This window comes from Lissotriton vulgaris, unplaced genomic scaffold, assembly GCF_964263255.1.
Source record: "Lissotriton vulgaris unplaced genomic scaffold, aLisVul1.2 SCAFFOLD_778, whole genome shotgun sequence".
Lineage (NCBI taxonomy): Eukaryota > Metazoa > Chordata > Amphibia > Caudata > Salamandridae > Lissotriton > Lissotriton vulgaris.
The window spans coordinates 735,881-760,297 of NW_028248858.1; the positions used below are offsets into that span (position 1 = coordinate 735,881).

A 24,417-nucleotide genomic window follows, 5' to 3' on the forward strand; every position below is an offset into this window, starting at 1 on the left:
CTCCTACGCCTTGTTGTTGTGTGTATGTATAGCCTGTTTTCTATGCACAGGCTCCTCCATGACCTTGGAACCTCCTTGCCTAATTAAGGCCAGCAATGATATTAACGCCAAAAATTGGGCATGAGTGTTCAGAGTGATATTTTCAGGGAGGTGGGTGGAAATGTTGGGGGTACGGCGGTCAGCTCTGAGACTGTTGGTTTTGAAAATTTGCTCCAAAGGCCTTTGGAAGTTGTCAAATCAACAATAGAAAGCTAACAAAGATCACTTTGCAGCAAATCTTTTTATCGCTATGAAAACCCAGAAAGACACATGGAACACTGGCACATCTAGACCCATTCAGCCAATCTCCTCTGGTCTGGGATGTCAAATAAATACTCGTGCAGCAACCATTTAAAAGAAAAACATCTGAGCAAAGACCTATTGTTGAGCTGAATGTTGACAACACTTATTCATCTTTTGTCACACTGATCATTATTATATTTGACATGCACACTTAGCTTTTAGCTTTCTTGTTTTTGAAAGGTTTGTGAGGACTAGATAGAGTTCAGAAAGCATTGGTCTTTCAGGAAAATGGATTCAAAAAGAGGAACTAAGATCACCTTGAAATTCAAACTAGTTGCAAAAGTAAGTGATGGACTCAAAAGGAACATGTATACAAGCATAATTATTTAATTATTTACAGTTACCATGTATTTAGTTCTTCACAATAGACTTCTGCAAGTAACGGAGAGTGCATTGACATTTACAGAATTATCGCAGCCTTTTCACAAATTATATTTTTTTGTCTCCGCTGTGGAAGAAATTGATCTTTTGGCTTCACATTTTTTGGGAAACAGTTCAGTCACGTCAGTGCCTCAAAACTAATGCCATCTTTCCAAGAGTCTTTCCTTCATTTTTCTGAACCACACCATGTGCAGAGTGCAGCTTAATTGAAAAGCCCCTTTGCCTGCTCGTGTTTAAATCCAACTTTTTGAGCTGGTCATCACAGGATGGTAACTATCCACTGTGCGTGGAGCATCTTCAATGAATTACACAAGCAACATCTGTGGGCTACTTCTGCTTTAGGGATGTGGAGAGGGCTAGAAAGGAGCAGTAAACCCCGCTTCCTTGGCTAACCACACGGGGTACATAGTGCATCTTCAGACATGCCATAGCCACCGGCTATACATAAATCTATATTGATACATAAGATATAAAGCTATATAACTAAATCATATTTTTAGGTCAGGGGCAGAGTTGAGGATTGTGGGCGCCTTAAGTCTTTCTGTCTAAGCCTACCACAAATGACCCACAGTGAGCATTCAACGAATTACAGTGTCAGAAACCAATAGGGTTGTCACACAGCTTGGACAGTGTGTTGTGATGGAACAAAAAAAACAACAACAGTAATTTGTGGAATTGCGCCCCACCTTGGAGTACTGAGGAATCAGGGGAGGTAGATCTCTGCTTCTTTGGATCATCAGCAATCAGCAGTCAGCAGTGTCTTAAGCCTGTGAGTAAATCCCCCTTCGCTAGGGTGGAGATCACAAGGACAGTACTAGCATCTTGACAAGGAGGATCTGATTTTACATAACGCTAAGCCTGGTGCCGAAAGCACATGAGACTAAATGTACCATCCAACACAGGTTTTTAGATCGCTCACTGGAAGCATGAGTTTCTCGCATGACAAAAATATTGCATACGCTACATCAACATAACCACCACAACGCAAGGTAATCATGGTGGAAATAGATACGGCAGTGCCCAAAAGCAAGCGGGCGAGAGGAGGCGGTCGTTCATTTGGATACCTCACTGACAAACTATGCAATTCTCTTCTTGAACAACTTGGGTCCAACAGCAATCTGCTGAGTTTCAGGAAACAACTAAAAACTCATCTTTTCAGATAATGCTTCAGCTTATTCTACATACTCTGTTACCACTTCCTGTTAACGTCGGGAAGCCCTTTTTTGGGTATCTGTCACGCTTTACAAAATCAGCTCATATAAAGTAACATATGAAGTTGACTATAGTAAGTGTATACTTAGTTTGACGATGCAGTGGTAGGTGATGTAGCGGATGCGATATTTTTGTAGATGAAGGTTACAAACCTCAACATACCGTCATAGTACCATCAGACGCCTTTGAAATTCAATTACTCACTACTGCCATGCCTCTAAGTACGGATGGCACTTCAAGCTTGATAGAGGGGCTGCAAAGTTCGACTGGGAAGGGACGTGGACAGGCATGAAGGGCGTGGACTGTCCCATCCTGTATGACCGATGGGAGCGGCAGGACACCGGGAGGGGAGGACCCATGCCCTCCAGTTGTATTCATTTGGGACTCGCTATTCAAGTCTCCAACTGGAAAATATTCCAATTCTGTTTCTGATTCTCATGAATGTGCTCTTGTTGGCAGTCTCTTCCTTTCTGCTGTTTGCTTTCCCCTTGACTGGCTGACAGCTACCCAATGTTTCCCAGCATCGCGTACCAACACTTCTCTCTTTTTTATAATGTAAATGCAATTCCTTACAAGGTACTGTTTTTAAAGTGCTTATTTTAGAAAAAAATAAATCATGTACAACCTTCTTTTTCAGTACACAGCAGCTATAGTGCTGACAGATTTCATTCATGTTTTCATATCATGGCTGTTTGCAAGCGCTGCCCTGCACTGAGTGAAGCATCCTTTTCCCCTTAGCTCTTTGCTCAGTCCTGCAAACATGGCAATGCATTTGATTCATTGTTTTTGCATCTTTAGGACCTGTCTGCTGAGACCCGGGATGGAAAAGTGAACCCTTTTTGAGAATGGTTGCTGTGTTGATTTAGAATGATGTCCTGTTGACATGAGCAGAAGGAGTATTGGCAAACCCTGGACCACCTTCCACCAACGGTCCAAGTATTCCATTCCAAGATAACCACCTCTTCTGCTTATAAACAGACACACGCAGACTTGCTCGACCCTTCTACAGTTTTTTTTCATAACATTGGCTCAGAAGTGTACTGACTTTATGGGGGTTATTTCTGAAGAGCCGCGTATGAATGCTTGTCAACCGGACCTTTGCATGCAACTGGTTCCATCCGTCCCAGCTCTGCAGGCTTCTCAGACTCGTTTCTCTGTGATCTCGCCCCTACTATTGTCGGAGACCAGCCACCTCTCTCTGCATTTGCGGCACCGGTGGTCTGAGACACTCTAGGACTGGGAAAAAGCAATCCCCTGTAATGTCCCTATCTGCAGACTTGGTAGGCAGCCCCATGGTTGTCAAGCCAGTAAATCGGATATTGACATATGCCCAGATGGCCAACCTTTTAACATTCTGTTTGCTTTCCTAGTTCAGGAAGTAGTCCTGGATCCAGGGTTTGGCACGCCAAGCTTCTTTTTTCTGCATAGTTTTGGGGTTCCGGGCTGCACAAAACCTGGTCCTGTCTGTTGGTCTCCATCTCACAGATTTCCGCCAGTTTTGCCTCCAAGACGCCCTGCAGCTTCCTGTCTTCCAGTTCAATGGCTGCTGCAAGGGCCAGGAAGAAGTAGCTGACCGCATCATGTGTGTCCTGAAAAAGACACAATACACGTTAAAATTGCCATTCCTCCCTTTCTAAATGATTGGTCTTCCTCATTGAAATTAACATTTCAATTACTTGTGCTTGTGCCTTGATTCTGGGATGACATCTCTGGCCAATGGGCTACATGGGTTGAGGATGGCGAAATTCTCTTTTCTACTGCAAATTGTAGTGCTTGTTTGGTCATTTTTTACTACTGATCAAATTTAAATTATTGGTTGTGCCCATCCTGGGCATGCTGTCCACACTCCCTTAGGCACCCTAGGGTTAACATAATACTCCAGTGTCACTATTGTCAGCACATTTAGCCACAATGTAAGAGCTGTCCCTCTGTCTGTGGCACAAAATCCAGCCCAATTTTCTGTGTATCCCCTTCTCTGTCCCGTCCCATGTATCTCTGTGTGCTTCGGGCATAACAGTATTAGCGTATAGTATAGGGCCTTCTCTTGTAACTTGGCAGCACCTGATATCACTACCTCACTTTGCCCAAAGGAAACTCTAGCCTAATCCCTATTGCTGTCCACTTGAGAGGTGGTCCTTCACTGTTAGATAGCCCCTCCTGTGACATTACCTAGTAAATTCCCAACTAAAATCACCGACAATCCTCAGAAGAACCCCCTCATCAAAGCAGCAGTTCCCCTCTTGCAGTGATGGCGAGTAGTTACCAGGGGACCCCCCCACCCCCACCCGTTTTAGTGCTCATGCTTGATTGAATGACACCACGGCGGCGTGCCTACTTTGTGCTCCTCGGGACACTTTGTGATTAAAAAGGGGCTGCAGATGCTGCTATGGCCCCTTCTCCAATACTGATAGCTCTGGTGCACACACAGCACAACCACTATAATAAAAGGGCCTTCCCTCATTTCCATGAGGAGATGGCCCCATACAAATGAGGGAATCAATTTGCCTTTGCACCCGAGCCCTATTATGGACTCAGGCACAGAGTCAAAAACAGGCCTTAGGAGAAGCAATGATAGTGAAAAACAAAGAGGTGGAGCAGAGTCATTGCAGCCCCTATGGTAGCCCTCTGGAGGGGAGACAAGTGGTCCCACCACGACCAGGCTGTTGGAGATCCTGGAACTCATTGGGGAGCGCCTCGCTCAGGAGGTTCATGTATTCAAGCTCCGAAAGCCCGGTTTTTGCTCCCGTTGGCTGGAACCAGAGCTGAAGCAACACTGCTTATGGGCACCTGCGGCTTGACAGCGGGCCCTTCAGCAGACCGGTACAGCTTTCATACTTATTTCACATTTAACGGTGCTCAGATAACACCATAAAAACTTGTGGTAGATCAGCATGATGTGCTCCATGCGCTATAATGACATCTGTAATTCAGTAGTAACCTATACATTTGACTCAGTTGAGTGTGATAAATGTGCAATGATTAAAATACTGCATATTTATTGCATTTCTTGACTGCTCTAAAAGAGAATCTAGCTAAAATCTCTTTGTGCTAAAATAGGTAGTGAGTAATGGTCAGATTTGACGGATGGACTATCTAGCGTGTGATGTATGTAGTAGGAAGTGTTCATTACCTTAAGCTGGTGTAGAGTGAGTTTCCCCAAGCGGTAGTAGAGTTGTGCATAAAACTCCGCCTCCTGCGCACACTGCATCGAGGAGGGACACAACGACAGGGTCTTCAGGTAGCAGAACTCGGCCATCTCATACATCTGCAGGAAATAGTAGACCGTAGCTAGACGATGAAATGCAACCAGCTCGTGCAACTCACCCCCTGCGAAAAGAAGCAACAGTACAGCAACACTGCCTCCTGCTGGTAAGGATCAAATGCCCCCCGCCCACCAACAGAAGCATACGGCAACGGTTCACAACCTCTGGTCCACGGGCAACGCATGGGCCGTTGCGCTTGTTCATGGAGTCCCTAGACCCATATAAACTCTAACCATTATTTTGTGTCAATAATCATGAGCAGTTTAAGCTAAACAACTATATAAAATTGGCTTCACATATGAGGATAATAATTCAATCAAGTAAAAAATAATGCTTACTGTAATGACTCCCCAATGTATTAGACAAATGTATTAAAAAAAAATCAATAAATATATGTTTATAAAAATAATAAACATTTAAAAAATGTTTTAGCCAGTAGCTGACTCCTTGGTCAGAATGGAGTGTGTGTAAATGCATACAGTTACTGTTCACATTAAAAGGAGCTCCAACCTGATCTAACAATCAGTTTCTAACTAAAAACAGGTTTGCATTGCTTATGATTTACTAAAAAAACAGGAATTTGCACACTTAGAGAGCCATTGTTCTGGGGGGGTCATTTATTCCTAATTATATATTCATGTACACTGCCCAAAACGCTCTTCCAGGCTGCATGCTGTCCAATCCACTGCTTTATTCGGGCAGGAACTTACCAACTCTGAGCATCTACGCCGCTTGTATTAGAATGGCGGCATGCCAGCACTTTTCAGCAGAGCTGAAATGCTTCCACGTGCAGTGTACCACATCCCAATAGGCGTATTCTGGCACAATGAGCACCTAGGCTTCTAGATTTTATGCAATCGCTGTTTTTGACACTTTTTATCACAAAGACGCTGTACGGTATTCAGCTTGATCCATACAAAGCTCGATTGATGCCCTGTGTTTGCCCAAAACCAGTGTAATTTCAGTTACTACTTCTGTCCCACGGCTTGTGTTGAGAGCTCTGATGTAAATGTAAATGTAAATGTATTGCGACTTATTTAGCGCACGTATCACCCGAAGGCATCAAGGCCCTTGCCTTGGGAACCCGTCCTGGCTTTTTCCCTGTGAGATAACTCCTACTGGGCATCCCCAAGTTGATAGCCAGACATCCTGCAGCGGGTGGGCCGCCGTAGTGGAGATTAAGCAAGCTATTGCCCAGAGTTGCAGCGTGGGACCCCATGATTAGAGTAGGCACCGAGGCGAGAATTATCGAGTCCGTGGACATTTTGGGCTCAGGACCCTGCCGCGTCGGGAATTGAACCCTGGTCCCGGGCCAGACCTCTGCATCAGGGTCTGCCGCTCTAATCAGTGAGCCACACTCCTCCACTCACATGATTGCCTACTAATTTTTGAATTAGCCCAACCTAGGTCTTTAAACGGTGTGTAGTCACTTATACTTCAACATTCAGCTGCAGAGGAAATTTGACACACTGAGGGGCTTATTTACAAGCCCTTCGTGCCGCCGCTGTGTCATTGTTTATATGGGAAAAAGTGACGCACCTGCGGTGCAAGGGGGTTGTGAATTAGCCTCTGAGATCTTATAGAGAGCACTTGTTTATGTATTTTTTGTTTATTATTATTATTATTGAGGTAAAATCATAGCAATGATTTGAAATTCCATGGTTTCCAGTTGTGATGCAGTGGGGTCCACAGAAGTCAAAAGGTTAAGAACCACTTGTCTAGCGACTGGTTGGAGCTCACTTAAATGTCTGTGTAAGGGCAATGAAAGTTATACATGTGGATCATTTTACATTTCACTTACAAACCCTACTGAAAATGATCCTATAAGAAAGTGATTTGATTAGGCAATCAGCTAGTTAACGCAAAAGAGTACAGTATAATGCAAAAATTAAATATGGTGCAAACTAGGCAAGGGGATATGCCCTAAAAACCCTTAATATGGTGTAGAAAAACCACACACAATGAACATGAAAACAAGCACCTAGGCACACAAAGAGTAAGAAACGTGTAAGTACAATTAATAACAACAACACATCCAATGTCTTTCAGATGGAAGGAAAAAAGGTCTTGAATGGATCAAGTTAATTCTCTTAATCCTTTTGAGATGGAAGAAGCAACGTAGAACAAACCAGCCAACACGTGTTTCGTCGCACAATGCAGAATTGCTCCGCGACTTCTTCAGGGCTGTGATAATTACTAATGGACTGTGAGAGCACTCAGCTGGTGATAATTCCAACCTGGCCGGGCTGCTGGGTAAAAAAGGAGGGAATATGCACGAAATGCAGGGTTTAAAACAATCTTCAAGTTGTGGTAGTGGACCCCAATCAAGTCACGAATGGGTCCTCTGAAAAGGCCGGGCTGTGTAGCCTATGAAAGTGTTCTCTCTTCAATGCAAAGTATCAATGCATAATGTAGGCACGAAAAGGTCTTTTATAAGTCAAGGGCAGACTTGATCTCCTCATGGTGGAGTTCAGATCCAAGGCGCCGGGAAACCCTCAGGGTAGCGATTGCACCATACAAGTTCAAAAAATAATAAATAAATAAAATAAGTCAAGGGCCATGTTGCCGTGGGAGTATTCTTTCGGTTGGATTTCGATGGCCGGTCCTATCCCGCTCTACTCGTTACCAGGTAATGGACCATTATAGGCTACACAGCCCGGCCTTTTCAGAGGACTCATTCGCGACTTGATTGGGGTCCACTACCACGACTTGAAGATTGTTTTTCTTGAAAAAAAACACTAATTGAATGATTAGCAGTGGAGCAATACTCTGCCATAAACACTGCATTTCGTGCATATTCCGTCCTTTTTTACCCAGGAGCCCGGCCGGGTTGGAATTCTCACCGGCTGAGTGCTCTCACAGTCCATTAGTAATTATCACAACCTTGAAGAAGTCGCGGAGCAATTCTGCATTTTGCGACGAAACACGTGTTGGCTGGTTTGTTCTACGTTGCTTCTTCCATCTCAAAAGGATTAAGAGAATTAACTTGATCCATTCAATACCTTTTTTCCTTCCATTTGAAAGACATTGGATGTGTTGTTGTTATTAATTGTACTTACACGTTTCTTACTCTTTATGTGTGCCTAGGTGCTTGTTTTCCTACTGAAAATGATATTTTCTCATTCGATATTAAGATTTGTGTTCAGCACATTATAAAAAGCAGGCATTAAAGTTGACATATTACTGAAATCACCATCCCAAAAAATGCAAATGTGATTTTTCATCAGAAAATTAAAGCTGATTTACGTATTACTGCATAGTGCACTGTCTTTCAAATCTTGTAATAAAATGATTCCATGAATAATGGCAGTGATAAAACCATACAGCAGCAGATGTGTGCTACACAAATGTCAACGACATATCAGAACTCACCTACAACACAACTGAGCCTCACTGCGGTTGTTGCAAACTCCCGCGCCTTCACATAGTCCTTCAAGCCAATCTGCAACTCGCTCAGCTTGTGAAAAAGGCGGAGCTCCGTTGTGGTCTGATGGACTTTCCGGGCCAATGGGATAGCGCCTTCCTAGAAAAAAAAGTTTGATGTAAGATATCATTTACTGAGGTTTGCAGAGTGGCTCTTTTCTTGTATCCGTGTTTTTCCGAGGTGACTCTTTTTTATATCAGTAAGGTTTTCCTGGGCAGCTCTTGACCAGTGCCTGTGTGCAAATTGTGAAAAAGGTGGTACACTGGGGTAACTCTGGCTTGTGATCCTGTGGACTTAGCTGACACTTAATGCATGACCACTCCCCCGTGACCTTCAGTTAAAGCTACCACACTTTTACTCTGAAAAAACTAAGGCTGCAAGTTGTACTCAGAAGAAAATAAGGCTGCAGATTTAGATACATAACAAGGGTATCTTATAGGCAATATGATGGCACCATTAAGCAATAGCTACATTTGTTTACTTGAATGTGAGTCTGATAACAGACACTATTATTTTTAAGGGATTGACACCTTTATTGCAACTTTTGCGAAGGTTTCTGGAAAATATTGCTACTCCAAGAAGATGCAAAGTTTTCTGCTTTCCTCTTCTTTGCTTGAAAAGGAGGACTCATGTGACAATGAATTGAAAAATGTATGCATACCTTTGCTACCGTGCAAAGAAAAGCTCTAATTGTAAGTTTGCAGGAAAAAAGACTGCATGCGTTTTCCATCTTGGTTAAGTTTGATTACATTAAAAATTATCTTGTAGTGTAGTGAAAATAATTTCTCAATGCACAGAAGAAACTTCTTAAAATTCAAAAAATTAGGAACATTAGAAACTTCACAAAACTTTGCTTGGAGAAAAAAGTTTGGACACCACCTACTATTACCAGTCAAACTGTTGACTTCCAGTTGCTTAGTATATCATGCTAAGAGTGAGCAGCTCCCCAGTTATCCAGTCTCACTCAATTGCTTCCTTATGCAGTTGAAACTCTGCTTTCTTCATGGGATCTGATCATTATGCTTCCAGTCTGGCCACCGAGTAAAAAGTAATACCTTCCTTCTTCTCACTCTTAAGATAGCTATTTCTTCTTAGACTAAGATTTGCATTTAATTTCTTTTCTCCGCAAAGCGCACCAATGGAGGAGACCCATGGAATTTGCGAGAGCATGGGACACTATGTTGGCTGACTTTCAAGGGGGTGAAACTGAGAGTGAGAGTGATGTCACTGGCTGAATGTTTCCCTGTCCCTATTGCTTCCTTAGTGCGCTGCTGTCTATGTATCACATTTGTATTCTACCTTCCCAACACCACTATTATCCACCGGTTCTGGTCGAGGCTTATGGTTCCTAATGAAGAGATGCCTTTATATTGCATTGTTCTCTGATGTCTATGGGGGAGGGGGGAGGGGGGAGTGTGGATGCTGCAGGATGGGTGGGGATGAATGGTTGTTTTGTTTGCTGAGTGTTTGGTTGATTCAACAGATCTTCTTTTATTCAATAGTCTTGGATCCCGCTCCATTTGTTTACCGTTCTCTGGGGTTGCCGTTTTTGATTATGTCCTACTTTTTAGGTCTCGCCTGAGCCAGCGCATGTACTGTCTGGCGAGACATTTAGTAACTGGGTTTTCAAAGTGCTACCAAAGGATTTTGGTGGCCTCAAGCGTGAGGTACGCGCACATGAACGTACACAGCTGCCATCTGGCTTTCTGTAATGGCTCATTAAGCTTTACAGCCTTACAGTGCATGAATCCCCTCCCTTACCCCCTCCAATCTCCCACTCCCTCCCCGTCAGCTTCATTTGCCTTTTCATTCTCCTCCACACCCTTGCTCTTTCCTGTTCGTGTTCCCCTTCTTCCCACCCCCCTTTGTTCTTGTTCACTTGATCGCAGTTTCACTTTCACGGGCGGCTGCACGGTCGCGTCACTTTCACGGCCGCACAGCACTCTGTTTGAGCACACTCGCTGAGAATGGGCATCAGCTTTTAAGCAATGCTTGTTTGCCTGATCTTTCCTGTTCGTGTTCACCTTCTTCCCACCCCCCTTTTTTTCTTCAATGTACATGCTAACTTGAGCAGTTTTGTTTCACACTCAAACAAAGGACCCCCAAACACCTGACGACGGAACCCACACTGAGTGTAAAACCTCCTCTTGATCCCGCCTCTTCCCCTGGAACTTCTTCTACTACTCCCCACACTACTATTCGTCCCGTTACTAGTACTCAGGCGGTTCACTTACCTTCACCTCTCATTTATCCCAGAAGTTCCAAGGAATAAGTGATTTTTTTAATTTGAATTATTTTGGAGTTATTGATTTCGCTCATATTTCACATTGATTTTGACCAAGACTATGATGAGTTTGTAAAGATCTTATGGTGAGCTCAGTGGCACTCTTATGCCAGGAACTGTGCGCACTATGCTATTGTGTGCAGAAGGCATTTTATTGCACCTACATGACGCCCATAGTGGACTGAAACTGTCACTAGATCTCTTTGAGGAGTCTGGGGCTGCGTCTGTTCTGTAAGTGATTGTGACTACATCTTGTGCCTTCCAGACCAGCCCTAGCACAGACATAAATGTTACATCCTCTCCTGGCCCTTGCCTATGCGGCTACCAGGATAGGCTTTAATACCGGGGAATCCAAACACACGGTACCAGCTTTTATATTACAGACTGTAACATTGATGAAGTGCTCCCTCGTTTGGAGGCGAAGGGAATAGAACTGGCAAAACTAGCATTTCTACAACTGTTTTCAAACTCTGCGAAATGTAAAGTACAGTTGACCAACATCATGTTCACAGAATCATCGGTAGAAATAAGACAACTTTTACCCCAACAACTAATCATACTGCTGTTATTAGTATCACTAGTACTAAAGTGGTCGCATCACTTCTGATAAGTGTATCCTTATTACTATGACTAAGGATACTGCTACCAGTACTGGTATAACTATTAACACCAGTGCTGCTGTAACTGCCATCAATCCAACTACAACAAGCATTGGCATAGCCAATAGGTCTCGCTTTTGGGACCATTTAAGTGTTTAACCATGCAACACTTGTCTTTCCTTCCATCATGAATATTTAAATATTTTTCTAAGGATTACCTACTTACCACCCTCATTTAATATTTACATTCATCAGGTAACTTCTGATTTTAATGTCGGTTTGGGCATTGACAAAACAGTCTGACGTTGACCATGGCAAATTATGGTTTTGTTTGATGGGTCACATGGCATAGCAAATAGGTCTCGCATTTGGGGCCTTTTAAGTGTTTATCCATGCAACAGTTGATATTGTTGCACCAAGGAAATTGTGTTGCATAACTAAATACCCAAAGGTCCCAAAAGCGAGACCTAATGGCTATGCCAATGCTTGTTATCTTTCCTGCCAAGTTTCCTTTTCTCCTTTTCTTTATCTTCATGACCTGGAACATCCATAATGACTGCTATGCTATTTTGGTCTTTGTTGTGTATAGATTTCGACTTTTTCCAGCAAAACATATCGGTTTAAAAAAAAAAGATTTGCATGCAACTTGATTCGAAGTCTACTCTTTCGCTCACAAAATTGAATGTGGGGAAACCGAGGCAGGTTTAAGCACTCCCTTTGCATTCAATACATGTTCCTTTGTTTGTACAGTATTGTTGATTTGAGATTTTGCCTTTGTGGTCAGATCCCAGGTCATGAATGATAAAGGTGCTGTATGTGCTTTAATGAACCAATGATCAACAAGCTTTCCGGTCTGTCACAGTTATTAATAAAGACAACTGTATCTCACATCACCATTAAGGCTCAGGCTCCCTTTTACCTGCCATCGACTTTTCCTACTAAGTAACAACCTGCACAGACAACTCAATGTGAGCATTAAGGCTTGGAATCTTAATTTATATCTATAGGATTTCAGGGATGGAAAGCTGGCTTCTTCTATAATGCTACTTTGAGGTTGCCGAGTAGCATTATTAACTGGCCTCTTTATTGATGAGACCCCCTCATTAACAAGTTGTACATTGTTTTGTGTTGGTTTGCTTCTCCTCCGATGAAAAACATTGTTAAAATCAAACAGCACTGCTGACTTACTCTTTCGATAGTGTGCTCTGTTAGCCAAGAGGAACATACTGCATTATTGCAATATGAAACAGTTTGACAACATGTAGAAATATTAAATTTACTTCCTGCCAATGATTATATTTATGTATTTAATGTAGGTGGCAAATAGAGCACAAACCCTTCTCCAAGGTACAGCGGAGCACTTGCAGAGAAATGGTTGCAGCTATGTCTTGGTATAGGGGTTAAAGAGGTGGTGAGAGATTGTCTGTTCTACAGAGCACACCCTTGTTCACATTCTTATTCAACAACGTGATCTCTTTGCCAACAGGCAGCAATTCTCTATGTGCACAGCAAAGCAAACTGAGGAGAAACCAGTGCTAAATTACTTTGATGGGTGACTACCGAGTAATCTCATCTTTTGGTCAAACAATTGGGTTTGAAAGCCTGCATGTTCACCAGTGCTGCCCCTAGATATATGCTTTCCATGTGACTATATCTCAAAGATTTCTGGCTGTATATCTGTATTGTTTGTGTTTGCAATCCTGTAACATCTGGCTATGTTAGCTTGTCTTGACAGTAGCTGCTTTCACTACTAAAATTCTAGTTCAAACGTTGACTTGCTTAAGAATTAATTTCAAACATAAGTGGATTACCCTGTAGAAGGCAACTGCTCTATGCCTGTTCCGAGATCCATTGAAGAACACATCCCCAGCCTCCTCGTATAAACGCAGTGCAAGCTCAAAATCCCCAGATTCCAGGGTCCTCTGGACTGCCGCCTGCAAAAGAAGTTGTATTCATAAGATCCTAGAAGAGTGATATCTTCTATAACAAGTTGTGCAGTAAAACAATCAATTGTCCACTCTTCACCAGGACACAACACAGGCTTACAGTAACCATGTATTCATTAAGGTCATACTATTTCAGACGTTTGTTGTCACTAAAGCACCCACTAAAATGCTAGAAGAAATTAGGTATAACGTTACTAAAAAGGGCACAGGGAGCATCAGTCCCCAACAGGACTAGAAGGCTGGCATCAGTGGTGAGAAAATAAATCCAAAGCGATTTTAAAACGAGATTACTGGAAAACATTGAAACAGCTAAGCTATAGCTTTGGAGAAGTGTGGCTCACTGGTTAGAGCAGGAGACTCTGAAGCAGAGATCAGGCCCGGGACCAGGGTTCAAGTCATGACGCCGCAGGGTCTTGGGCTTAATGTCTGCGGACTCGATAATTCTCGCCTCGGCGCCTACTCTAATCATGGGTCCCATGCTGCAACTCTGGGCAATAGCTTGCGTAATATCCACAACGGCCCCAACAACACTGGGATGCCTGGCTTCACCTTGGGGATGCCCAGGAGGGGCATCTCACAGGGAGAGCCAGGAAGGGTTCCACAGTGTTATACAGCGCCGGGACGCCCCGTTGGGGCAGCTGTGCACTTTACAATATACACTACATTTACATAGCAGCAGGGTGTCCCTAGGGTGCCAGTAGGGTTTTACTAGAGACATCTTATCAAGTCCTTTCTTACACAGTAGTCAAACACAATGAAGCACGACCATGAGCATGGGATCTATTAGGATCTAATTCCAGCCTTAGGAACAATGATACACAGAAAATTCCTGGGCACACTGAGGGCCTGATTATGAGTTTGGCAGATGGGATACTCTGTCACAAACATCGCAGATATCCTGTCCCCCGTATTGTATTCCATTATAGCCTATGGAACTCATAATACGGCAAGTGAGATATCCGTCACGTTTGTGACGGAGCATCCTATTCGACAAACTTGTAATCAAGCCCTTAATGACATTGAGCAAAATAGAAGGAGGAAGTAAATGCTCAAACAATGAAATAAAAGTTTAAGGATGAGTGAGGTCGGGCACACTTACGTCATTATTACTTGCTAAGTCACGATACTGACATGATGTCACACACAACAAAGAAGACAATTATAGTCAGAAGATTCATCGACAATTATAGTCAGAAGATTGATCGTATGTGCTTCAAGAAGAAGACAACAGCAAGCATTGACTTCATTGTCATACCAAAATCTACACCTTAAAAGTGAGAGCCATTTAAACAGCAAGTCCTCTATTTCTGGTCCTTCATCCATGTGAGCTGCTGTGAAGAGGAGAGGTCCATGGTGCTAACTCAAATAGGGTACTAAATGTTGGCACAGCACCAGGATCCAAAATCCCAGTGATTGCAAACACATTAAAAGATTATTGTATTCTGGGACTTGTAGTCTTGGTTAACCTCTCATAAAATGAATGAAATTAAAATATGGTGTCCATAATAGACTTGCTGCAAGTATGCTCCTAACAGAAATGTACTCTTTGGATATCGCTTGTGCTCTGGGGAGTTTTATGCAAAAAGTTAAACGAATTATGAATTGCGATTAGTCTAAGCCCTGTACGATGATTTTTAATGAGTTATAGGTGTATATGGTATTAAAGTTTTTATCTGACAATGAATTGTTTTTAGAATGTTTTATCTGTTGAAGGACAATGGTCCAAATAAACTTGATCTTTGAACTGAACTGAATGAAACAACCATCATATCACATTAATTTGTAAAGTAAAATCCCAAGAATGGAAATATTATGTGCATATTACATTGCCTCTGTGTTGAGTCATACAATCATTTTGAAAGTAAAGCATATTGTGTTTGTGGTTTCTATGACTGAGCTCCTTTTGTGAGCAAACTGGGAAGTGTCTATACAGTGTTGTAGGCAAGAAATAAGTACTTCACCCTACGAAATTGCCACTGGTTGAAAAAGTAGTCTGCTCCTTGACTCGCCAATCTTAATGAGAACCAGGGGCTAGAGCAGGGTCCGGTGTTTGGTGCCCAAACTCTTGCTCCGACCTACTCCCCTATTTGCAATTGTGCAGGTCTACAAGAAGCGTGTGGCAACTAGAGTTTGTTGGATTGAGAGTTCAGATACTGCACAGTTATAGTCTTGATGACACACAGCTGATCCTCTCCCTCACCAAGGACCCCCTCACTGCCAAAACCAACCTCCACGAAGGAATGAAGAAGTCGCCGAATGGATGAAGAACAGCTGTTTGAAGCCGAACTCAGACAAGACGGAGGTCCTCATCCTCGGCTCCACCCCTTCAGCTTGGGACGACTCCTGGTGGCCAACCACCCTGGGAGCAGCACCAACACCCACCGACCACGCACGCAACCTGGGATTCATCCTCGACTCAACACTCTCCATGACCAAGCAAGTCAACGCCATCATATCCTCCTGCTTCAATACCCTCTGCATGCTCCGGAAGATGTACAGGTGGATCTCAACTGACACAAGAAGAACTGTCACCCAGGCCCTCGTCAGCAGCAGGCTGGACTACAGAAATGCCCTCTACGCGGTAGCCCCGGCCAAACTGCTGAAACAACTGCAACGCATACAGAACGCCTCTGCCCACCTGATCCTCGACATCCCCCGACACAGCCATATCACACCCCACCTGAGAGACCTGCACTGGCTGCCCATCAACAAGAAGATCACCTTCAAACTCTTCACCCACACACACAAGGCACTACACGACACCGGACCAGCTTACCTCAACACACGACTCACCTTCTACACCCCGAACCGCCAGCTCCGCTCCGCCGACCATGCCCTCGCTACCGTCCCCTCATCTGAAGAACTACTGCTGGTGGCAGATCGTTCTTCTACCTCACCACCAAGACCTGGAACACACTCCCCATCCAACTACGGCAGACCCAAGACCTTCTTACCTTCAGGAGACTACTTAAGACTTGGCTCTTCGAGAAGTAGCAGCAGCACCCCCCCCCCAGCGCCTTGAGACCCTCACGGGTATGTAGTGCGCTTTACAAATTTCATGATTGATTGATTGTCAGAACCGGGTTTGTAGGAGAAGTAAGAAACCCCTTCATCTTAATCTCTGTACCTCCTGATAAATGGTTTTTTTTAAAAAAAGTCACCTGAAAATACATTTCCACCAGCTCGTCTTCCCACAGCATGTAGTAGAGGATGCCAGCATGCAGCCAGGCCCTGGGCACTTTGTCTTCGTCGCCGAGGTCGATGTATATCCTAAGACTCTGCTTGGTGTAGTCCACGGCTCTCCGGAGAGCTCTGTATTAAAGGAAAGAGAAAAAAGACTCACTTACCAGGTAACTGCAAATGTTCCTCACTCAGATAAGGACCGGCCTGTCATGAAATGAGAGACTGGCCAACAGGCAGCGTCACAAGTAAGGCCAATGGAACTTGGACGGTGTTAGCCACTAGCCTAGCGAATTCTAACTTTTTACTATGCCACGGCTTCATACTGCACAGAGCTCCATCGCTTTGTAGCCAGAATTGGCCTATGTAAATCCACATTCATACTTACAAATGTTTAAAACCCATAAACCTGATAAAATAAGACACATACAATAAGCGAAGGTGATATTGACACCGTTTATAGTCCAGTTGCAGGTGTAGGTTTATAAACTGCCAGCGAGATAGGCTTTTCATATCACAAGCTCTCACAGCATGTTAAGAATATAGTAAAGTCTTGGAGATGCAGGGTTTGTGTTAGGGAGCACAGGTACAACATACCCACGACGTCAGTAGGCAGGGGAATAACTTGGTCAGTAAGATTGGAGAGGGGTTAGCTTCAGATTTCCCGACAATCACGCTGGCAAATCAATTAAAATACATCATACGACAAGCAGGGCGAGCTCACAGGGTATGGGTGGAGCAGGCTGTAGTGGCTTCCGAGGAGAGCACTGGCACTTAATGATTTACAAATTTAGCACTGGTCAACTGTCACCAAAATGGCAGCTCCGTGGGAGGACCAAGAGTGTGAATGTCTCAGAGAAGGCCAAGTGGAACAATAGGAGGCAAGGTGAAGCGAATGTTAGTTAGGAAGTGAGAGGAGGGCTTGGAAACAGAAGGCGAAATAGTTGACAATGGGATGTGAGATATAATAAGTGAGTTAAGACAGATAGCAGGTGAAATAAATGAAACAGGGCACCGAGGGATAGGATGTGGTGTAATGGCCAGAGCTGTTGACTTTGGAACTCGGGAACCAGGTTCGAGTCTCGGCGTGGGCTCAACATCCTGTGATTCTGGGCAAATCACGTAATCTCCCCCTGCCTACGAAAAAAGAATGTGTCCTACTTGTGTAATGTAACTTGTGCTCATGTAAAGCGCTCCAATACCATTCGGGTCGAGTTTGCGCTATATAAAACTGTAAAAAAAAAAAAGTGTCCGTGTGAGCTGAAGCGAGCCAGGGCAGGACACAGAATAAGGGAGGGCGAGAGAGTGGGAGATATGAAAAGTGACGTCAGTGGGTGCACAGAAGGGAGTGGGAAGTTAAGATTAGGGTCGAACTAAAATGGAGGCGGGAGCAGGCTGAGGGTAGAAGGGTGTAAGGTAGGAGTAAGGTTGACGAGAGGAACAGATAAAGGAGTACACTACATTAATTGATGCTGTGCCAACCCAGGTGGAGGTGAAAAGTCCTTTATAATATGGTGCTGGGACCCTTTTAGTAGTGATCGTCCTCGCTTAGACAGTCCATCAGTTACCAAATATTGCTGTGTACAGATGGACTGTACTTTTACTTGAACATGTTTAGTGCTGTTCGCACCAGCAGCAGCCCATCCATACTGGCTGGCCACGCCCCACACCTTTTTCCAGGCAAGAGTGTCTGTCAAGCTGAGCAAAGGCCAGCCTGACAGACACTCTTCATGTTCAGGTCAGGCAGCAGGAGCTAGAGATGGGCTAAATGTGCAGACTCCTGGCTGCCTGAGCTGAACTTTGCCAGGCTGAGAATTTCACATGTGAGCATGACCTCAGCAGTGGTGGATCCTCCGCGAAGGCAGAGGAGTGTCGCCCCAGTACTCAATAGGAAACTAAAATGATAACATATAGTTATTATTATTTTAGTTTTCCTGTTAGAGTCAGTGGCTCTCAGCACAGGCGGGGCTGGACAGGGCAGGGGGGAGGTAGGCTTTGCGCTTCCTGAGTGCGCACCTCTGCTCGGACCAGCCAAACAGTCCTGCACACTTTGCATCTTCCCCAACAAGCTGCATTACACAGCCTGGTGAGGGACATGCAAACCCTTGCAGTCCCTGAGTGCTGATTCACAGCGCTCAGACCAATCACAATGCTGCACTGCAACATTGTGATTGGCTCAGGGGAGCCCAGGAGCTTCCTGATGCTGACCGGAGCCAGAAAGAAGAGGACAGAGGAGAGACTCCGCCGGCCGTAGCAAGGTGTTTTTTTTTTGGTTTTTTATTTTATTTTTATTAAACAGTTGTGATGGTATATTGACAGGTCATAGGACCACTCAGCAGTATCAAAGCACGAACAAGGCATCAGTACAGGTTGACATATTACATCGCAGCACATAATACTCGACAGGAAGAGCATCAATGTCATCAACATTTTTCTCTAGTTTGACTGAGGGAGAGATACTGATATTTACTCTGGATACATTCCACTTTTCCCATTTATGGTCCCACTTCACCGGGCACCCTCGATGCTTGAACACATCTTTTTCTGCTATCATAGCACTGTCCATGTCCTTGGCCCACTTCGAATATTTCGGCGGGACACCGGTTCCCCACCCCTGAGCAATGTTTCTTTTTGCTGGTGCATACCCTAGGGAGGCCCATGTACATTCGGTACTGGTAAGGTCCGTAGTTTCCCATACATCCAGGAGCCACAGTTGTGGGGATAGTGTGATAAATTTTCCGCCCACTCTCAACAGCTTTTTCCCCCAGTATGGTTGCAACTGTGAGGAATCCGAGATTATGTGAAAAAGGTACCTTCAAAAGTGCACCCCCTAAGGCAACTTGAGTCATTCCGACGGCCCATCTTGACCAGTGTGTGTGCTGCAAGATATGATCTATGTAAAACTTTAAGTTGGACCAGTCGTAGTTGCACGGGGATAGCTGCCACCCTTGGGGAGGAGAGGGCCTCCTACCAGTCATCATCATCTAGGTAACCCAGGTCTGTTACCCATTGTTGGCGAAGACAGATTAACGGATCAGGCTGATTGTTCAAAAGTATACAGTAGTTAGCGAGATTGCCTTACTTGTCAGGGTGTCAATCAAAAGTCTGTCCTCCAGCGGGGAGGCCTCAGTCGGCGTCTCCCCCTTTGGGGACCACGGAGGTGATTATGTGTCGGATCTGAAGGTAACGATAGGCCTCGGAGTCGGCTAGTTGGTATTCTTTTGAAGATCTGTGAACAAGACCATGGCTTTGCGTTTCCAAAGGTCCCCCACCAAGGAAAGTCCTATGAGGTCCCATTTGTTGAACCACGGACTCCTGCTCAGCAAGCCAAGTCGCACGGATTCCCACTTATTTGGTTGTGCCAGCCCATTTTCTTAGTTACTGTGTGCCAGGTTGTCACTGTGTGTGCAGTGGGGCCTGTGAGGTGCAGTCTCTTGGGATTAGAATAGAGAGCACACTGGTATCCTCCTGGGGACAGAATCCAACCCATTGATTTACAACATTGGTTTACAACAGCCAGCTGAGAGGCCCAATAATACCTTCGTAGGTCGGGCAACGCAATCCCCCCCATCGTACCATCCTCTGGTAAGCTTGTGTGCCGAGGTAAGTGGGTTTTAAATTGATTGTGTCTCCCCTCCCCCTGCACCCTCCTACATTACAGCCTGGCAGGACTATGACATACTAGTGTGGCCCTTCTTGGTAGTACTGTGGCCATTTTTTGGGTGGTCTGGTTAGTGCCCAATTTGAGCCGTTGGTTACCAGTGGTGCCCACCATCACTCATTTTTGGGGACTGGTACTTAAGTTTCCCCATCAGATATTGGCTGCGAGCAAGAGAGGGAAAACACACAAAGCGACATTACAGAAGAAGAGAAAAACAGACAAACCAGAACAAACCAGAACAAAGGGAGAAAACAGGGACTGGCAAGAGTTCTATAAAGGTGTGGAAGTGTCTGGTAGTAAATTAAAGGTGATTTCAAGACTACTCATCTTTAATATTCGGAGCGCTCATTTTTAATAGCACCGCTGGAGAAGAGCTTTGAGCACCAGCACTCATTCTTTTGCAAGTTAAGCACTGTGTGTAGTCATCTAGGAAGGTGGGTCAGGCACTTACCTGGAGGTGTTGCATCCCTTGTAGAGATGGCTGAGGGTCTCCAGCAGCTGCGCTTCCCGCTCTCTGTCCTTCATGCGGTGTGCCAGAGACAGCCAGTGCTCATAGTAGATGATGCAGGCTACTGAGTCTGGAGAGACCTTGCTGTAATAATGGCACAGTGCCTCGGTGGCCAGTAACTGACCTGTGTAGGTGGAGCAAAACAACACTTCGTCATTGCAGATCGACTATAAACTGCACAAATAGAACCAGGAAAATGCTTTGAGCCTAAAAGACTTCAAGTCAAATGTATGTGAATTCAGTAGCATCTATCACGCAAAAAAAACAAGAAAACAATACAAAACATTACTGTGGAATTTGAAGGTTATCCTACTAGCAGAAAAACTAAAATATGATAAGCAGAGAATAATATATAAAAAAGCCAAGCTGGAGTTAAGATTGCATGTAAAACCTCAATAGCTCCAGAAAGTACCACGAAAGTATTTACATAACTATTTTTAATATTTTCTCTTACATTTGGTCAACCTGCAGGCAGCAGAGGTGTTCTACATCAAATGGCATGTTGATGAGATGGTTTTGCAGCATAGGATTAAAAGCTGAGAGGCAGAGTCAGGCATTGCGGCCTAAGATAATGCTTGCATTAACTCCCCTAGAGGCTCTGGCGGTGGCATCCAATGCAAACAAATATATACATTGGAAATGACTGCCTTCCGACACTCTTTCCTCCCATCTTTTATGGTAATGCTCAGGCAGATTTTTGAAGAGACCCTCCATTACCTTCCCCTGTACCCTATCGTAATGTGATAGGAGTGCTACCGAGTTAGCTATTCTCCAGTGAGTAGCTGCTCCTACCATTACTTTTTACTCCGCCGTGTGTAGTTTCTTATTCTCCTTCTCTGGAGGAGCATCCCATGTGGCAGGCTGTGTGGACCATGGGGGAGTCAGGAGGGACGTGAACCTTGATGTATGTGGGATCACTGGGGGTTGGTTTGAACTTTCTACCCACCCACAGGGAGACATCCTTAGCTCGAACAGGGTCTTTAAAGTTTACTGAGTTGGATTTTACCATGCCCGTTTGCATTGGGAGGAACTGCAAAGATCTCTCAGAATGTGCGCTATTCATATCCAACTTATGGTAGGTGGCTGCACACTAAATAAGTTCATGGTATGAGGGGGTTTCTTCTGGAAGGAAGAGTTTTGCAAGATAAAGTTTGAGGCTAGGATCGCCTAGTTGGTCAATGTTATAATCGTTCCATGGATCATTCGTAGATCCCTCTGCTGCTGGTTGGTCGTAAAGGTTCAAATGGCCCTTAGGGGTTGCAGTGTGGTGAAGTGGAATAAGGTGATATTGGTGAGGAATATGTGAGGGACACACATGGAGAAATGACTTGCGTAGGAGGTGTGGTAGGTAGAGGTGGTGAAGAGCGTGGCAGAGGTATTTGACTGATTGCACTCTCCCTGTGTCTTTTCAGAGGAAGCTTTTGTGTGGAAGGCTTGGGCAGTATTTTCTTGAAAAGCCAGCTTCGTTTCCTGTGGTATAGGGTCTGGTGGTGGAGATTTAGAAATTTTGCCCAGCATCCAGTTCTTGCTGTAGCCACTCAAGGATGGGGGCATTGGCGCTGTCTTTTGAGAGGGTTGCTGAAGGCCTGCGGAAATCTGTGTCTTTCTGACTCTAGCGTTATGTTGCTTTGGGCTTGAATAAGGCTTTGGTGCCAAGTGAGGGTTCTGATGCTGACGCTGATTGATCCTTTGATTAAGCAAACCTGGTCCTTAGTATTTTTTCTATGTCTGTTTGATTACCATGTGTATTTATTCACTCGCAAAATGGCGTTTTGCCGTTTGATAGAGGATGTTCACAACCAAAACGCGTCACGCATCTGTGGGCGGTGCTTTCTGACACATTAACCCCTTCGCTGCTCATGACGAGCTCAGCTCGTCATGCAGTACACTGGTCGTGTGCTCATGACGAGCGGAGCTCGTCATGAAAAATGGGAAATCTGGAGTAACAGCACTCAAGGGTAATTGCCTTAGCACTGATGTGGTTAAATAGAACATTTCTCACGTTCAAGTGCCCAACCCTTTCTTATTACGGGAAGGTTTTGAGGTATTTATGGCCGCTGGTAGTAACGCCTGGCAGACACCACCAGCAATAAGGAACAGGCTGGCACCCCAGTGTTCCTAAAATGATATATATATTTAAGATGTACTTTTCTTAACTCCACATCTATCTACCATGTACATATTTATTATCAAGGTATATACATGTGGAACTATGCAAGGTAAGCCTAAACCAATCTATATCTATATGTACATTCACAATATTTTGTTAGTTAAAATTCTGGCCACAATATTTTGGTGGGTCAATATTTAAATGATGCTATTCTGGGTGGTAAACCTAATGAACGGGATATAGGAGCAAGTTTGACAAGCATTGGCAAAACTAATAGGTCTCGGCAATGGTGCTATTGGCGTACTCAATACAGTGCTCGACAGTCTCCCTACCTTGGTGGACATTGCGGTGGGCAAGGTGCGGTGGGAGGTATCAGCAGGACAGCAGGGACACTCCCCACTCTGAGCTGCCGGCTTTTGGCCAGGGAGCAGGGGGTGCAGGGAAACAGCTGACAGCAACATGGCAGGAGGAGCTGTCTCTCCAATAACTCCGCCCAAAGGTAGGGTAAAGTGAAGTAGAGGAAGATGGGCTTCAAAACCAAAGAGCACTGGACACACTTTTGATAGCTAAATAAAATATGATGAGAGAGCGGAGTCAGTGCAATTAACGTGTTACCTATTCGTAAGTCAATACCAGTGTACCAAGAAAAGTTCAATGTTCGTTTAACAAACGTACAAAAAAAGACAAGAAACCAACAGACTCTAGTGCCCTTTTTTCATCTTGTGTCACTAAATAAAATACTTGACTACAACTCTAAATTATACCACTTAATTCAACAAATTGGTTAACGTGGGCCCCTCGAGCTGCAGATGAATCACTCATTGTCTCTTTTTATATCAACATATGAAGGATAACACGCATACAAACCAAAGTTTCAAAATCCGAGAAATGCCCTCCCAGTCAGCACACACGCACTATCTTTTCCTGAAGTAGAGAAAGCAGCTACTACAAAGCTTTACTAGAACTACAGCAATACCATAACAAAAGTGGGTGAGATATGGGACATCACCGAAAGTATAAACTGTTGAAATGCCAACTAAACACAGCCACCAGAATGCAAATACCCTTGCCAGAACACAGCAGCGCTGCCAGTTCCACCCCTTAAAGTAAGAAACAGGTAAGCCCTGCCCTGCACAGACTGTCCAGGAAGAGCCTCCGGCTCAGCTTGCATGCAATGGAAGCAATGGGTAGGGCATGCGTGTCAACCCCTTCCATGTTGCTGAAGTTCCATGGTGTCCCGAATTCCAAGGAGGTTCTGCACAGAAGCCTGTCTTCTAGCTGCTGATGCTCCTCTGCCACAACCGTGCTACAATGCAGCAGAAGCATACTGCGGCACTCCAAAACAAACATATTAGGAGATGCTGTTTGTTCATCAACACCCATATAAAATAAAGCCAATTACCGGGCACGGGGGAAAGGCACCTTGCCCATTTTGTATTCAGGTTAGAGATCTCTTCCGCATCAAGATCTGTTTCTAGAAAAATTAAAAAGTAGGCCTGAAACAATG

General features: G+C 44.4%; 1 protein-coding gene across 1 annotated transcript in view; it reads right to left on the reverse strand.

Annotated features, from left to right (window-relative positions):
- Nucleotides 1-645: 645 nt before the first annotated feature.
- The window catches only part of SH3TC2 (SH3 domain and tetratricopeptide repeats 2), a 169,982-nt gene continuing 146,210 nt past the window's right edge, over nt 646-24,417 (reverse strand). Inside the window, exons 11-16 of the mRNA XM_086950199.1 lie at nt 20,744-20,924; nt 16,613-16,763; nt 13,317-13,439; nt 8,571-8,721; nt 5,066-5,262; nt 646-3,524 (exon numbers count right to left, since the gene is read on the reverse strand). Of these exons, the coding sequence (XP_086806325.1) occupies nt 3,282-3,524; nt 5,066-5,262; nt 8,571-8,721; nt 13,317-13,439; nt 16,613-16,763; nt 20,744-20,924 (1,046 nt within the window). The 3' untranslated portion in view covers nt 646-3,281. The remainder of the gene's footprint in view (nt 3,525-5,065; nt 5,263-8,570; nt 8,722-13,316; nt 13,440-16,612; nt 16,764-20,743; nt 20,925-24,417) is intronic.